This window comes from Bos indicus x Bos taurus, chromosome 25 (assembly GCF_003369695.1).
Source record: "Bos indicus x Bos taurus breed Angus x Brahman F1 hybrid chromosome 25, Bos_hybrid_MaternalHap_v2.0, whole genome shotgun sequence".
Lineage (NCBI taxonomy): Eukaryota > Metazoa > Chordata > Mammalia > Artiodactyla > Bovidae > Bos > Bos indicus x Bos taurus.
The window spans coordinates 28,714,549-28,731,110 of NC_040100.1; the positions used below are offsets into that span (position 1 = coordinate 28,714,549).

The window sequence follows — 16,562 nt, forward strand, 5'->3', positions numbered from 1 at the left end:
CATAGTCAAAATAAATAAATAAATATTTAAAAAAAGATTAAATACAATGTTAGTAAATTTTTTTTCTTATGGCTGCATCAGTGTTAAAATATCTGTTTCAAATTTTCTAAGACTTCATGCCCAATGCTTCTCCAGTGATAATTAGCTGATGGTCAAATGTGAATTTCCAGAGACGCTCAAACATCAAAGAAAAGTCCTTTAAGTAACAGAAACACTTGGAAACATCTTCCTCAGGGTCTTAACAATTAGTAAACTGTTGGTAGTAGTAAGTTGGTTTTGCTTAATTTTCTTTTATTTCCAGCTAGTTATCACTGAATAGATATTTCCAACGTTTTAGAACAAAGATTTCAAATTTAAAGCCTGAGGCATGAATTCATTCATAATTTACTTTTATGATACCTAAAACAAATATATTATAGAACCATTTGTTATTATCCCATTCCTAAGGAATGTTAAGATCCACAAATGCAGAGGCTTAATCTCTTTTAAGGACTTCCTGGTGGTACAGTGGATAAGAATCTACCCACAATGCAGGGGACACCGGTTTGATCCCTGGTCCAGGAAGATTCCACATGCCCCAGAACAACTACACCCGTGCTCCACAACTACAAAGCCCGAGAGCCACAACTACTGAAGCCCCTGTGCCTGCAGCCTGTGCTCCACAAGAGAGGCCCCCGCTTGCTGCAACCATAGAAAACTCACTCACAGCAACGAAGACGGAGTGCAACCAAAAATAAAGAAATACATTTTAAAAAATCTCTTTCAATCATTGTATTCCTGACTCCTGAAATACTGTCTGGCATATAGTGGACTCTCAGAAAATATTTGTTGAATCAAGGCATTCAGTAACTACTCATTGAACACCCACTCCATCCTAGACATTGACCTGCCCAGACTTGGGAGGTAAAAATCGCCACTTGGAAGATAAAGTGTCTTTAAGCTCCAGGGGACAGTGAAGGACAGAGAAACCTGGCATTCTGCAATCCATGGGGTGCAGAGTTGGACACAACTTAGCAACTGAGCAATAAATAAACCCATTAAAACCAGATTGAAAATAATGGAAATGTCTAGAAATAAAATCCGCACATCATGCCATATAGATTCATCATTCATTCATTGATCCATTCATTCCACAAATTTTTTTTAGAGCTTATCTGCTAGTCCTTAGGGACAAAATAAGATTAAGACAGACTCCATCTTTACAGAAATTGCATTCGTAGTCTATCAGGGGAGACAGGCATTAAATAACTACTTAATTACAGTTATGCTAAGTACATTGAAGGAAACACATAGGTGCCTATAAGTACTGACGACATTGCCCAAAGAATGACAGCTGAGACCAAAGAGGTTGAAAAGGGTAATACCACACCTTTGGGCAATGTGAAGGACATACGCTTTATTCTAGCAGCAAGGAAGGCTTATAAGCAGAGGATCCAGTTTCTCTGTTTAACAGAGAACAGAGTTGTTAACAGAGAACTTGATTGTTCCTGATGGCAAATTTGAGTACCTGCTGCATGGTGAGGCCAAACAAACATCAACTTCAGAGTTTAGATCAGAGAAAAGTCTACTGCAGGGCCAAGCTTGGAGACCGGGTGGCTCACGTCCTCCCTCAAAATCTCAGTTCCCCAAAGGGTTCAGGGAAGCCCCCACCCCTACTCCCCTCACCCCACTCACCCACCCCATCCACCCCACCCCACCCCACCCAACACCATTCAGCTTGCAGGATCTTAGTTTCCAGATCAAGGATTGAACCCTGGCCCTCAGCAGTGAAACTGTGGAGTCCTAACCACTAGACCAACAGGAAAATCCCTCAGTAAAGCCTTTTTAAAGGCAAACTGAGAACTTCCCTGGTGGCCCATAGGCTAAGACACCTCACTACCAATGCAGAGGCCCAGGGTTTGATCTCTGGTCAGAGAACTAGATTCTGAATGCCACACTAATGATCCTGCAAGCTGCAAGTAAAAATATTCAGCATGCTGCAAGTGAAAATATTTGGAGTGCTGCAACTAAGACCTGGCACAGCCAAATAAATAAATATTTTTAAAATACAGAACACTTCTATCACTCTCAAAAGTCCCCTAGTACCCCATGCATTCAATTCCCTTTGACCCCATGTTGTTATTTAGTCGCTCAGTCGTGTCTGACTCTTGTGACCCCGTGGACTTAACCCCCTGGTTCCTCTGTCTATGGGATTTCCCAGGCAAGAATACTGGAGTGGGTTGCCATTTCCATCTCCAGAGGATATTCCTGACCCAGGGATCAAACCTGAGTCTCCTGCACTGGCAGGCAGATTCTTTTACCCCTGAGCCACTGGGGAAACCCTTTGACCCTTGGCCCCAGACTTTCTGTCATTATAGATGAGTTTGCATTGTCTAGAATTTCATATAAATGAAATCACAAAGGATATATTCATAAATATATTTATTATATTATAAATAATAATATATTAATACAGATAAATCTGTATTAATTTGTGTTTAGCTTCTTTCACTCAGCTTCATGTTTTTGAGATTCATCTATGACAGTGATCAGCAAACTATACCCTATGGGCCAAATCTTGCCTACTGCCTGTTTATTTAAAGACCCAAAAGCTAAGAATGGCTTTATATTTTCAAACAACTTTAACAAATCAGAATAATTAAATTCAAAATTCAGTGCCTATAAATAAAGTTTTATTGGGACACTGTCATGACTCATTTCTTTATGTATTGTCTATGGCTACATTCATGCTACACAGAGTTGAGTAGCTGCAACAGAGACAAATGGTCCACAAAGCCTAAAATACTTTCTGCCTGGCACTTGACAGAAAAGTTTGCTGATTCCTACTATGTGTTATTCCATACACCAGTGCTTTATTCCCTTTTACTGTTGTATAATATTCCACTCCATTGTATGGCCAGACCACAATTTATTTCTGTTGATGGATATTTGGAGTTTCTCCTAACTATTCTTATTCCATATACCATGTGTTCTGATGTTTTTTATTCCATTTGAGTTTTTGCTAGATATGACCCAGTGAACTGATTTCACAACCCATTAATGAGGTGACTCTCAGTTTGAAAAACAAGATGCTGAGATGTTAAGTGAATAATGGAGGATGAGAATGTATAGAGTAAGAAAAGGACTTTAGGGATGAGTGCTGAGGAAATCCAATGATTATATGTTAGGTAGAGGAAGAAGGACTGAGAAAGGGCAGAGAGGAGAGGACAACCAAGAGTTCGATACTTTAGGAAGCAAGAAAAGTCTCAGTTGTGAAAGGAGGGTGATTATCTGGATCCGATGTAGCTGAGACATGAGGTAAAATGGATTGAGAAGATTCTATGGGTGGATGAGATTTGCTTGGGTGAAGGGAGCTGAAACTAGATTGAAATGAGTTGGTTGGACTTCCCTGGTAGTCCAGTGTTTAAGAATCCACCTGCCAATGCAGATGACATGGGTCCATCCCTGGTGCAGGAAGATTCCTCAGGCTGCAGGGCAAATAAGCCCGTGGGCCACAACTATCGAGTCCGTGCTCTACGGCCCACAAGCCACAACAAGAGAAGCCACCGCAGTGAGAAGCCCATGCACCGCAGTTAAAGCCCTCACGCAGCAACATAAGATCCCGTGCAGCCAAAAATAAATGAACAAACAAACAAAAAAAGAAATGAGTCCGTGGTGCTTGTGTCATGAAAACTGAGACCATGAGAGTAACTGGAAGGGATGCGGGTCCAAAGAGTTCTTGTTGATGTGCTTCTTTGATGAAAAGAAAAAAAAAAAAAGCATACAAATGTATGCTAAAGCACAATGAAAGGTTAAGTATAACCTGGATTTTACAGATCAGTAAACCAAAACATCATGAGCTTAAGCAACTTGTCCAAGGAGCTTTCACTTGCACAGCTTTAAGACCCCAGATTGACTTGGGTCTAGAATCTGAGCTGTGAAAATATGCTATAGAACTAACCAAGGAAAAGCTGGTCTGGACATAATTCAATATTTACACCTTTGATTTAAAAGTCTACCATTGAAAGAATAGTTTATAATCTTTTGCAAGCTTCTGGGGAAGAAAACATGATTATTCATTACCTGAGATTTGTGAATAATAAGACATTAATCTATTTTTATATCAGGTGAGGCTCTGGACATTTATATGAAGAAAGTCACTACGCATTTGAAATATCAACATAAGGACCTTCTAAAAGTAGATGGAAACCTCACATTGATGGACATTCTGCAAAGTATCTGGCCTGTACCCTTCACTGTTGTGAAACACATAGTCGGAGGAACTATTCTAGAATGCATTATTCTAGTCTTCTGCCTTCCTGGACTTTACTGGAACAATTGTCAAGATCTGAATAGAGTTTATTGATTAGAAAATATTGTAGTATCAATGTTGATTTCCTAATTTTGGTGCTTGTATTGTGGTTGTGAAGGAGGATGTCCTTCATAAATATACATCAACTTGTTGAGAAACCAAGGGTAACATCTGCAGCTGACTATGAAATGATTCAGGAAAAAAAAAAATGTGTGGGTTTAAGAGAGAACAGTGAAGCAAGGATGGTAAAATGGGGGGATTTAGGTGAAGAGTTTTCAAAAATTCTTTGTACTCTTCTTGTACATAAGTCTGAAGTTATGTCAAAACAAACATGACAGATTTCCCTGGTGGTCCAGAGGTTAAGAATTCACCTGCCAATGCAGGGGACACAGGTTCAACCCCTGGTCCAGGAAGATCCCACATTTCTCAGGGCAACTAACCTCAGGCATCATAAGTCCTGAGCCTGCACTCTAGAGCTGGAGAAGTCCTCCAGCAAGCAAAGTCCTCACTCAACAACTAGAGTAGTCCCAGCTTGTGGCAACTTCAGAAAGGCCACGTGCGGCAATGAAGACCCAGTGCAGCCAAAAAATTAAATAAAATTTAAAAATCAAACAAAAAGACAAGAATCTTAAAAATGGAAAGTACGGTGACATGAAATCAAAGCTTGGATTTATACTCTTGAAAAACCTTCCTCAGTTGTAAAAATGTATATGGTATTTTAAAAATTCACAGCTCTTCCATTGAGGTCAGAATTAATGTAAGTTAAAGAATCATGGCTCAGCCGGAAAAAACGTCTGCCTGCAATGCGGGAGAATCAGGTTCAATCCCTGTGTCAGGACAATCCCCTGGAGAAGGAAATGGCAACCCATTCCAGTACTCTTGCCTGGAAAATTCCATGGATGGAGGAGGTTCGAAGGCTACAGTCCATGGGGTCGCAAAGATTCGGACATGACTGAGAGCCTTCTAACAACACAAAAAGACAGAAAACCAGATATTGAGTGCCTCTTGGTGAAGAGAACAACACCATCTTTGAATTCTTTTCTGCAGATTTCAAATCTGAATCTGATTAAACCTACATTAAACAGCTAAGCTGCAGGAAATATACTGAACAGAGGAAAATCCAGGCTAAGGAAAATCTGGAACAATAATCTGGTGTCTTCAACAATTAAATTGCAAAGGAGGAAAAATATATAGGAAAACCTGTAGATTAAAAGAGATAAAAAGGTACAGATATGAATAGGTGTTTTTTGGTTTTGTTTTTAAAGATGAAGCTAAACTACAAGGGTTAGGAGTGCATCTTTGGGTGATAAAACTGCAAAGAAAATGTAAGTGAATGATTACTATAAATATGGGAAATGGTTATTTTTTCTTGGGAGGGAACTAGGATTATTTGAGAAGGTGTGATTGTTTATAGGGTGTCTGAGAAGGCTCCTTTCAATGGGGGTGAAGCTTACAGGGTATTCAGTTTAGTTCAGTTCAGTCGCTCAGTCCTGTCCGACTCTTTGCAACCCCATGAAGCGCAGCACGCCAGGCCTCCCTGTCCATCACCAACTCCCAGAGTTCACTCAGACTCATGTCCAGCGAGTCAGTGATGCCATCCAGCCATCTCATCCTCTGTCGTCCCCTCCTCTTCCTGCCCCCAATCCCTCCCAGCATCAGAGTCTTTTCCAATGAGTCAACTCTTCGCATGAGGTGGCCAAAGTACTGGAGTTTCAGCTTTAGCATCATTCCTTCCAAAGAAATCCCAGGGCTGATCTCCTTTAGAACGGACTGGTTGGATCTCCTTGCAGTCCAAGGGACTCTCAAGAGTCTTCTCCAACACCACAGTTCAAAAACATCAATTCTTTGGCGCTCAGCTTTCTTTATAGTCCAAGTCTCACATCCACATATGACTACTGGAAAAACCATAGCCTTGACTAGATGGACCTTTATTGGCAAAGTAATGTCTCTGATTTTGAATATGCTATCTAGGTTGGTCATAACTTTCAGTCAATGACAATTAATTTAAGTTGTTTTCTACATTTTAACAATAAGAGTTTTTAAAGAAAAACTTTGTTAGTGAACTTGGTATAACCAACGAAGTAAGTTAGGATACAAATAGTCTCAGGGTCGCCACCTCAAGTCACCTTTAGGGACTGCAGGCTTCTCTCAAATTTTTAAAGTAGTAAAAATGATTCGATCTATTTTTTACAGGTAATTTCAGTTCAGTCAGTCAGTCATGTACGACTCTTTGCACCCCATGGACTCCTGCATGCTGGGCTTCCCTGTCCATCACCAACTCCTGGAGCCTACTCAAACTCATGTCCATCAAGTCGGTGGTGCCATCCAACCATCTCTCATCCTCTGTTGTCCCCTTCTCCTCCTGCCTTCAATTCCTAGGCCATTCAGGTATGATCTAAATCAAATCCCTTATGATTATACAGTGGAAGTGACAAATAGATTCAAGGGATTAGATCTGAAAGACAGAGTGCCTGAAGAACTATGGATGGACGTTTGTAACATGTACAGGAGGCAGTGACCAAAACCATCCCCAAGGGGAAAAAAATGCATCAAGGCAAAATGGTTGTCTGAGGAAGCCCACAAATAGCTGAGAAAAGAAGAGAAGCTAAAGGAAAAGGAGAAAAGGAAAGATATACTCATCTGAATGCAGAGTTCCAAAGAATAATGAGAGATAAGAAAGTCTTCATAAGTGAACAGTGCAAAGAAGTAGAGGAAAATAGCATACAAAAGACTAGAGATCTCTTCAAGAAAATTAGAGATACCAAGGGAACATTTCATGCAAAGATGGGCACAATAAAGGACAGAAACCATATGGACCTAACAGAAGCAGAAGATATTAAGAGGTAGCAAGAATACACAGAAGAACAATACAAAAAAGGTCTTAATGACCTGAATAACCATGATGGTGTGATCCCTCACATAGACCCAGACACCCTAGAGTATGAAGTTGAGTGGGCCTTAGGAAGCATCACTATGAACAAAGCTAGTGGAGATGATGGAATTCCAGCTGAGCTTTCAAATCCTAAAAGATGATGCTGTTAAAGTGCCACACTCAATATGCCAGCAAATTTGGAAAACTTAGCAGTGGCCAAAGGACTGGAAAAGATCAGTTTTCATTTCAATCCCAAAGAAGGGCAATGCCAAAGAATGTTCAAATTACTGTAAAATTGCACTTGTTTCATATGCTAGGAAGGTAATGCTCAAGATCCTTCAAGCTAGACTTCAACAGTACGTCAGCCAAGAACTTCCAGATGTACAAGCTGGTTTTAGAAAAGGCAAAGGAACCAGAGATCAAATTGCCAACATCCGTTGGATCATAGAAAAAGCAAGGGAAATCCAGAAAAACATCTACTGCTTCATTGCCTATGCTATGCTATGCTATGCTAAGTCACTTCAGTCGTGTCCGACTCTGTGCGACCCCATAGACGGCAGCCCACCAGGCTCCCCTGTCCCTGGGATTCTCCAGGCAAGAACATTGGAGTGGGCTGCCATTTCCTTCTCCAATGCATGAAAGTGAAAAGTGAAAGTGAAGTCGCTCAATCGTGTCCGACTCTTAGCGACCCCATGGACTGCAGCCTAACAGGCTCCTCCGTCCATGGGATTTTCCAAGCAAGAGTACTGGAGTGGGGTGCCATTGCCTAGACTAAAGCCTTTGCCTGTGTGGATCACAATAAGCTGTGGAAAATTCTTCAAGAGATGGGAACACCAGACCATCTTACCTACATTCTGAGAAACCTGTATGCAGGTCAAGAAGCAACAGCTGGAACTGGATACGGAACAACAGACTGGTTCCAAATTGGGAAAGGAGTACATCAAGGCAGTATATTGTCATCCTGATTATTTAACTTAAATGCAGAGTACATCATGCAAAATGCCAGGCTGGATGAAGCACAGCTGGAATCAAGATTGTCGGGAGAAATATCAATAACCTCAGATACACAGATGACAGCACCCTAATGGCAGAAAGCAAAGAAGAACTAAAGAGCCTCTTGATGAAGGTGAAAGAGGAGAGTGAAAAAGTTGGCTTAAAACTCAACATTCAGAAAACAAAGATCATGGCATCCGGTCCCATCACTTCATGGCAAACAGATGGAGAAACAATGGAAACAGTGACAGACTGTATTTTCTTGGGCTCTGAAATCACTGCAGATGGTGATTGCAGCCATGAAATTAAAAGATGCCTGCTCCTTGGAAGAAAAGCTATGACCAACCTAGACAGCATGTTAAAAAGCAGAGATGTCATTTTTCCAACAAAGGTCCAAAGACAAAAGTCTATAGACAAAGGTCTATGACTTTTGACATATTCAAAGCTATGGTTTTTCCAGTAGTCATATATGGATGTGAGAGTTGGACCATAAAGAAGGCTAAGCTCTGAAGAATTGATGCTTTCGAACTGTGGTTCTGGAGAAGACTCTTGAGAGTCCCTTGGATTGCAGTCTTTGGATTGCAAGGAGACCAAACCAGTCAATCCTAAACAAAATCAACCATGAATGTTTACTGGAAGGACTGGTGCTGAAGCTGAAGCTCCAATACTTTGGACACCTGATGCAAAAAGCCGACTCACGGGAAAAGACCCTGATGCTGGGCAAGACTGAGGGCAGAATAAGAAGGGGGTGACAGAGGATGATATGGTTGGATGGCATCAATGACTCAACGGACAGGAGTTTGAGCAAACTCCAGGAGATGGTGAAGGACAGCGAAGTTTGGAGTGCTGGAGTCCATGGGGTCACAAAGAGCTGGACATGACTGAGCAACTGAACAACAATGATGAATAATAAATATATATTCCATATATGAAACTTGGTTGATTCTAAAACTACAGTATAATGTGTGTGTGTTAGTTGCTCAGTTGTTTCTATTTGCAACCCTTTGCAAATAGTCATGGACTTTATTGACAGTCATGGGCCTTTCAGGCTCTTCTGTCCATGGAATTCTCCAGGGAGTAATACTGGAGTGGGTTGCCATTCCCTTCTCCAGGGGATCTTCCCAACCCAGGGACTGAACCCCGGTCTCCTGTGTTGCAGGCAGATTCTTTACCATCTGAGCCACCAGGGAAACCCATATTGTGGGTATGTAAATATTATTCAGGGTATAACAAAAACCATATGAATGGATTCAAAGGGAAAAATAACCACAAACTTCTTTTATTTGGTTTGCTTTTTGTCTATCAGGAAAAGTCTATATCAGAACGTATAAGCTCAGTTTTCCACACAGTGAGTGGTTTCATGTTCTGACTTCCTACAATATTTTTCTCATTGTACCCTTTCTTCATACTAGCCCATAGATTGCTGTATTATAATTTATCTATCTATAGGCTAAATGGTTTTAATTTGTTTTTCCAGGTGTGTGTGTGTGTGTGTGTGTGTGTGTGTGTGTGTGTGTGTGACTTGAGTATAAAATGAAAGCTATGCTCATTCTCTCCAGAAAAATACACTGGTGCAAAATTTGGGGCATAGTTTCTGGAATTTCACAGACCTCCTCCTAGGTCCCAAAGTAAAAACCTCTGCCTTTGTATTTTCTTAACAGTAGGATCTTGCCTTATTCTTGTATGTCTAGCCCCTGACTGTCCAAGATGGTAGTCAATAAATATTTGGGTAAATATTGAATGAACCAATTATTCCCACTTTTTCATGTTGAGTTTTAAAGTCTACTTTTAAAATAGATAATGTATCAATAAATTTCACATCTCTCCATCAGCAGATGAATAGATAAGAAAGCTGTGGTACATATACACAATGGAGTATTACTCAGCCATTAAAAAGAATACATTTGAATTAGTTCTAATGAGGTGGATGAAACTGGAGCCTATTATACAGAGTGAAGTAAGCCAGAAAGAAAAACACCAATACAGTATACTAACGTATATATATGGAATTTAGAAAGATGGTAACAATAACCCTGTCTACGAGACAGCAAAAGAGACACTGATGTATAGAACAGTCTTATGGACTCTGTGGGAGAGGGAGAGGGTGGGAAGATTTGGGAGAATGGCATTGAAACATGTAAAATATCATGTATGAAACAAGTTGCCAGTCCAGGTTCAATGCACGATACTGGATGCTTGGGGCTAGTGCACTGGGACGACCCAGAGGGATGGTATGGGGAGGGAGGAGGGAGGAGGGTTCAGGATGGGGGACACATGTATACCTGTGGTGGATTCATTCTGATATTTGGCAAAACTAATACAATTCTGTAAAGTTTAAAAATAAAATTGTAGTTGGAAAAAAAAAAAGAAAAAAAATTTTCACATCTCTATTTGTTTTGTAGAATCTACTTTTTAATATAATCCAGATACTTGGAGGTGGCTTTAAAAATTAGGAGTTTTTAATGATATCCAAAGGATGAGGTGTTAAAGGGTGAAATGTATTGAGGTCTGCAACTTTGGAATGTATCAAAACATAAGACGTACTGATGGATAGAAAGATGAATTGCTTACTCAGTCTGTTTGCTTACTTCAGACTGCTTGAGACCGAGGCCAGCCAGGCTCATCTGTCCAGACAAGAATACTGGAGTGGGTTGCCATGCTCTCCTCCAGGGGAACTTTCCAATCCAGGGATCACTCCCATCTCCTGTGTCTCCAACACTGCAGGCAAATTCTCTACCACTGAGGCACTGGAGAAGCCCCAGATGGATACTGATGTAAATACAATATTTATAAAGCAAATATAGGTAAATGTTCACTGTAGAATAGGCATATAGGTGTTCATGGTATAACAACTTTTCTGTTTGATATCACGTTTGAAAAGGAGAGTTGTTTAGCTCAAGCAGAGGTACATTCCACTTTTAAATCTTGGAAGACAGAAATCTATCGTTTTTTTGTTTGCAGAGCTGTCTGCTGCTGCTCCTGCTAAGTCACTTCAGTGTCCAACTCTGTGCGGCCCCATAGACAGCAGCCCACCAGGCTTCCCCGACCCAGGGATTCTCCAGGCAAGAACACTGGAGTGGGTTGCCATTTCCTTCTCCAATGCATGAAAGTGAAAAGTGTAAGTGAAGTCGCTCAGTCCTGTCCGACTTTTAGCGACCTCATGGACTGCAGCCTACCAGGCTCCTCTGTCCACGCATTTTCCAGGCAAGAGTACTGGAGTGGGTGCCATTGCCTTCTCAGGCAGAGCTGTCTAGAGAACCTTAATGGTTCCCACCGTACACTCTAAATCTACACACAAGCCTTCTTTTGGTAGAACATAATTTTATTAACATAACTGGGCAATTTATCTGATGCAAGTTAGAGAGCTCAAACAATGTAATTACTACACTGAATGCGACCCAGTCATTTACACATATTTCAGAAGAGGTGCACAAAACTAGAGAAAATGAATGTTTCTGTGGTCATAATATCATCGGTGTTCTAGTGTTGAATTGCTTTTCCGGACTGCAACAGCGATAGACTAGTTCATTTCAGTTTCTCTCGTTTACAGGGAAAAATAAGGACATTTATGTCCTCCATCACCCACTCCAGTGTTCTTGCCTGGAGAATCCCAGGGACGGGGGAGCCTGGTGGGCTGCCGTCTATGGGGTCGCACAGAGTCGGACACGACTGAAGCGACTTAGCAGCAGCAGCAGCATGTCCTCCATCATTCCTTGGAAATACCTTATGATTATACAGCAGGGGTGGGAGCGGTTATAGAGGCAGGATACGTGTAGCATACAGGCGCTGGGATCCTACCTAGATTGGCACTGTGAAACCGGGATAATGATGATCTCTACATCACAAGGCTGATGTAGCATAAAATGGAAGAGCAGCCGCTGGTCTATTATTATCATTATCTAACAAGTCATAATTGTGGCCCGACATGAAGAAAAAGACTGTGCCGGTTGTCTCAAAAGTCGTTCCCGTCTAAAATTCTACGGCAAGACCTGAGACAAATTCCACAGCTCTGACTAGGGAGGGCCTTTTCAGAGCAGCCGGCACTCTCGATGGAGTCCGATACTTGAAACCCGCGGAAGTCCTTAGCACCTAGGAAACCACCGATGCTGCGCCCAACTGTGGTGGAATGGCCTGTTCCATTCCTGAGGGATGATAGTGGGGGAGCTTGGAAGACTAAGCCCGGAAGTGCCGGTGAGTTTACTAGCATCTCCAGCATTTTACTACATGACTGATATCTTGTAATTATCACACTTCTACCCTGACGCCCCCGACAGGCTTTTTGAGGAGCGTTTGGAACGGCGCCACAGTCTCTCACCTGGGACCTTTTGGGCTAGCCGGCGTGACGGCCAGGAACGGAAGCCTGGAGGGCCCCGCCCCCACGCAGCCCCCGCCCCTCCGCGCCTCGCACCGCCCCCACAGGCCCCGCCCCTCCGCGCTGCGGCCCGCCCCTACACCCCTTTTCGCCGCGCCCCGTCCCACGCAGGCCCCGCCCCACGCAGGCCCCGCCCCACTTCGCCGCGCCCCGCCCCCGCCCCCACCCCTGCACCCCGAGACCCGCATTCCCCTCCCGGCGGCGCTGCCGGGCAGCTCCACCTCATCTCGGCCCTGCCCGCCGCGGGCGCGCTGGACGTCAGCGCTGCCAGCGTGGAAACGGCGGCGGGGCGCGGGAGGCGGAAGTAGCGCCTGGGACTGCCGGGCCTCCTTCGGGCTCCACCGGCCGCCTCAACCATGGACGCGTCCCTGGAGAAGAAGGTCCGTAGCTTGGGGGTGGACGTGGCGCGGCGGCCCGAGACCCCCTCCTCTGGGGCGACTGTTTGCCGCTCGGGAGCTGCCATTGTGACCCGGGAGGGGGCCGTGGGCTAACGGGCCCGCCTGAGGTGGCCTGGCTGCGAGGGCGTCCGTCTCGGCCCTCGCGGCTGGGGCCTGGTCACGTCACGGAGCCTGGGGGTCTCTAGGGTCCCCGTGGACCGGGAGGGGTCTTCGGGGCCGGGTTCTGTGCGGGGGCTGCGAGCGACCCGGAGCCCAGTCGGGGGCCTCGGGGCCGACCTTGGGGCCTGCCTCTGCTCGGCTCGCCCTCTCGAATGACAGAGCCAGCAGCCTGCGGCCCCAGAAGCGCCTGGAATGAAGCCCCAGTTGTTTCGGAGCCAACTACAAACCTGTAGGTTGTCTGCGGTCTCCGAGTTTGCCTTCTTTAGCGTGCCTTGGAGTCACCTGGGGCCCTTGGTTAAGAAAAAAAAAATCCAGATTTTCAGCCCCGAAGTCCGAACCTCAGGGGGGCGGGACTGGGATTTGTGGGTTAAACAAGGTCCCCACGTGATTCTGGTGCAGTAGTTTAAAGACCCCTGAGGTCTAGAAAGAGGTGGGGCTTCTGCAGATGGTGAATTTCGTTTGGGGCGATGCTGCTGCCGCGCAACTTTCTGGTTCCCCCTTTTTGTGGCCAAGGGAGACCCTGGGGTCAGTCGGAAAACCACTGGAAGGAGCGTTTTCCTTTGGTCTCCTCTTGGGAGAACAGCAGCGTGGTGTACCTGGCTGACCGCTCTGGCATGTGAAATGGATTCTAATTGTCCCGGATTTAGGGCGGGTAAACGAGAACCAGAGCTTGGGTTTCTTCACGGATCCCTACCTTCAGACCTTGACTTTCTCCCCGCCTCCGAAGTCCTTCTGTCTACTAAGCTTGGGAGTCTGCTTGTCCTGACCGGGTTTTTCAGTTATGTGGGGTTCAGGGGCGATGTAGTGTTTTAAGACTGCTTTATTTTAATTTTGAACTGGCAAGTATTTGGTCATTTTTTTCAATGCAGCAGCTGCTGTAGATTTGTTCACTTGTCACTGTCGAGTTGAAGGGAGTTAACTACAAGTTGAGCCAGAGGTCTTCACGTGCCCACTGTGATTTACCCTACACGTTGGTTATTTCTCATAAATTGGGTGGAAGGAATCAAGAAAGGGCAAAGATAATATGTTTTTCTTCCACTGCCTCTGTGGTGAATGTTTCTGGCTAGGAACAAAGTCTTCCCAGGCTTTTGATGAACAGTGTCTTTTTTGGAGTTTTCAGTCTAAATCAGTGTTTCTCAACCAGGCAGTTTTCCCCACCCGGGGGGATATTTGGTCAACGTTTGGGTACATATTTTGGTTGTCACAACCAGGAATTAGGGAGGGGCTGCTGGTTCCTAGTGAGTAGAGGCCAGGGAATCCGCTAACATGCGACATTGCTCCGGACAGACACCATGCCAGAGACTATCAGTAGTGCCGAGACCGAGAACCCCGGGTCTATAGCGTATGTGGACCAGTAGTTGAATACAAACGCCAGTGGTTGAATACCAAATGATGCTAACAGTGTCCCCTCAGTGTTGTTTCCTTTCCAGTTTCATCAAGAAGATGGGAGCAGCTTTGTGTCATTTCAGTTAGAAACCGAAAGAACTGGAGTGTTTTCCTCCAGGATTAGTTCATTACAGGCAAATCTAGGAAAGAGTGAGTTGGAATCCTGCTTTACGTACTACTCTTTTGGTATTTGATCAGTTTATTGCAGTGTTTGCTCCCTAAGTGTTAATTGATGATAAAAGATCTAAACTCTTCAAATGAATATCTGAAGAGGTACTGAAACTCCGACAGGCTTAAACTCCGACACTCTTAAGCCTGGCACATTCACAACAATTAAACAGTGATCTTTTAGGAATTCAGAATGTGTGGGCTGGAAGTCTCTGCCTTTGGCCAGTGTGGAAATTCTGAATGTAAGTTTTTCAGAACTAGTACTGTGTCTTATTTTTATATTCCTTGAAACGATAGAGGGCTTTCCTTGTAATGAACAATTTCTCTTGGTGCTAAGTGGGCAGAAAAGAAAAAGCATTGCTGTAATATGAATATTGAGGATTTTGTGTTCTGAAAAATAGTTTGCATCAAAGTAAAACATTGTATTGTGCACATTATTCTGGTTTCTTTGAGGAACAGAGGATTCTGTGTTAAATTCTACATTGCTAGTATGTGTAAATTTAATAACTTTTTGAGCAGTTCTGAATGATCCCCTTTAAACTGATCCCTGCATAATTAATACTAGCTACAGAAACCACAATGTTATTTAATACCCATCCTCTAAAATTTCAAGTAATCTCTCTCACTGTACACTGTACTGTGCTATCATTGTTTAATGGGATCACTCAGTACATTTCCTTTGGTCCAAATGTAATTTTGTACCCTTGCTTTTTCTTTAAGTAATATTCAGACTGCAAACCTGTGATGACAGAGCCTTTTCCTTGCCTTGATTTTTCTTTCACAATATATCAGTTGACTTTTTGTATTCGAAAGTATCGATGTCCGAAAAAACTAGAGATAGGGTAATTAAAGTGAAAGTGAAAGCCGCTTAGTCGTGTCCAACTCTTCGCGACCCCATGGACTGTACGGTCCATGGAATTCTCCAGGCCAGAATACTGGAGTGGGTAGCCTTTCCGTTCTCCAGGGGATCTTCCCAACCCAGGATCAAACCCAGGTCTCCCGCATTGCAGGCGGATTCTTTACCAGCTGAGCCACAAGGGAAGCCCAGTGTAATTCAAGGGGCAAGAAATTCAAGCTAGAAGAGCAGGAGCCTCAAACCGTCAATACTGTATGTCGAACTCATAAGGAGCGAGTGTCACCATGTTTACTTATGTTTAAGTAAAATGTTGATCTAAGTTTAAAAAATGCCACAGGAAGTAATAACACTGATGCTGAAGATCTTAATGAGGTATTCAGCACACCTACATACACCTGTTAGTAAAAACCTGCTACTTTGTTGTAGAACAGCCCAGACCTTTGCCTGTTGCTTGGGAAAAAAATCTCATTCTTCCTGGGTATTATGTTTAGACAAGGTGTATTGCAGTTTGTTTTGCATTTATTTTAGTTCCAGCCTTGAGTAAACTTAGAGCAGACGTCTCCTCCTCGACACCCCGACATTGGGCTGGGTCATTGTCCGCCGTGGGGGCCATCCTGTGCACTGTAGGGTGTTCAGCTGCATTCCTGGCCTCCACCCGCTCGATGCCAGGAGCATCTCCTCCCCCGCAGTGTGGCAACCAAAAACATCTCAAATTGAGGCAGTTGTCCCCTAGGGGTGAGAGATCCCCTCTGGTTGAGAATCACTGACTTAGAGAATCTAGAGCTGCACCGTCCATATTTGGCTATTTAAATTTAAATCTAATTAATTAAAATTGAGTAAGTTTAAAATTCAGTTCCTCAGTCACACGAGCCACATTTCAAGCGTTCAGCAGTCACAACGTGGTTTGTAGCGCAGCCCAGACAATAGCACATTTCCATCGCCACAGAAAAGTTCTGTTGGACAGTGGGGTAGAGTGGGGCCAATTTATTTATTGTATATCTAACTCTTGGTTCTAAGAGAGGCAACTTGGAGCCTGTTTCTAACCTAAATAATTACTACCAAGCCCA

The 16,562-nt window shown here is 43.6% G+C and overlaps 1 protein-coding gene across 2 annotated transcripts in view; it reads left to right on the forward strand.

The window, feature by feature from the left end:
• Window positions 1-12,693: 12,693 nt before the first annotated feature.
• Window positions 12,694-16,562, forward strand: part of PDXDC1 (pyridoxal dependent decarboxylase domain containing 1) — a 55,091-nt gene continuing 51,222 nt past the window's right edge. The window contains exon 1 of one of the 2 annotated variants that reach the window (XM_027527781.1): window positions 12,694-12,908. In XM_027527781.1, the coding sequence (XP_027383582.1) occupies window positions 12,885-12,908 (24 nt within the window). In that variant the 5' untranslated portion in view covers window positions 12,694-12,884. The remainder of the gene's footprint in view (window positions 12,909-16,562) is intronic. The other variant, XM_027527782.1, reaches the window with a different exon arrangement.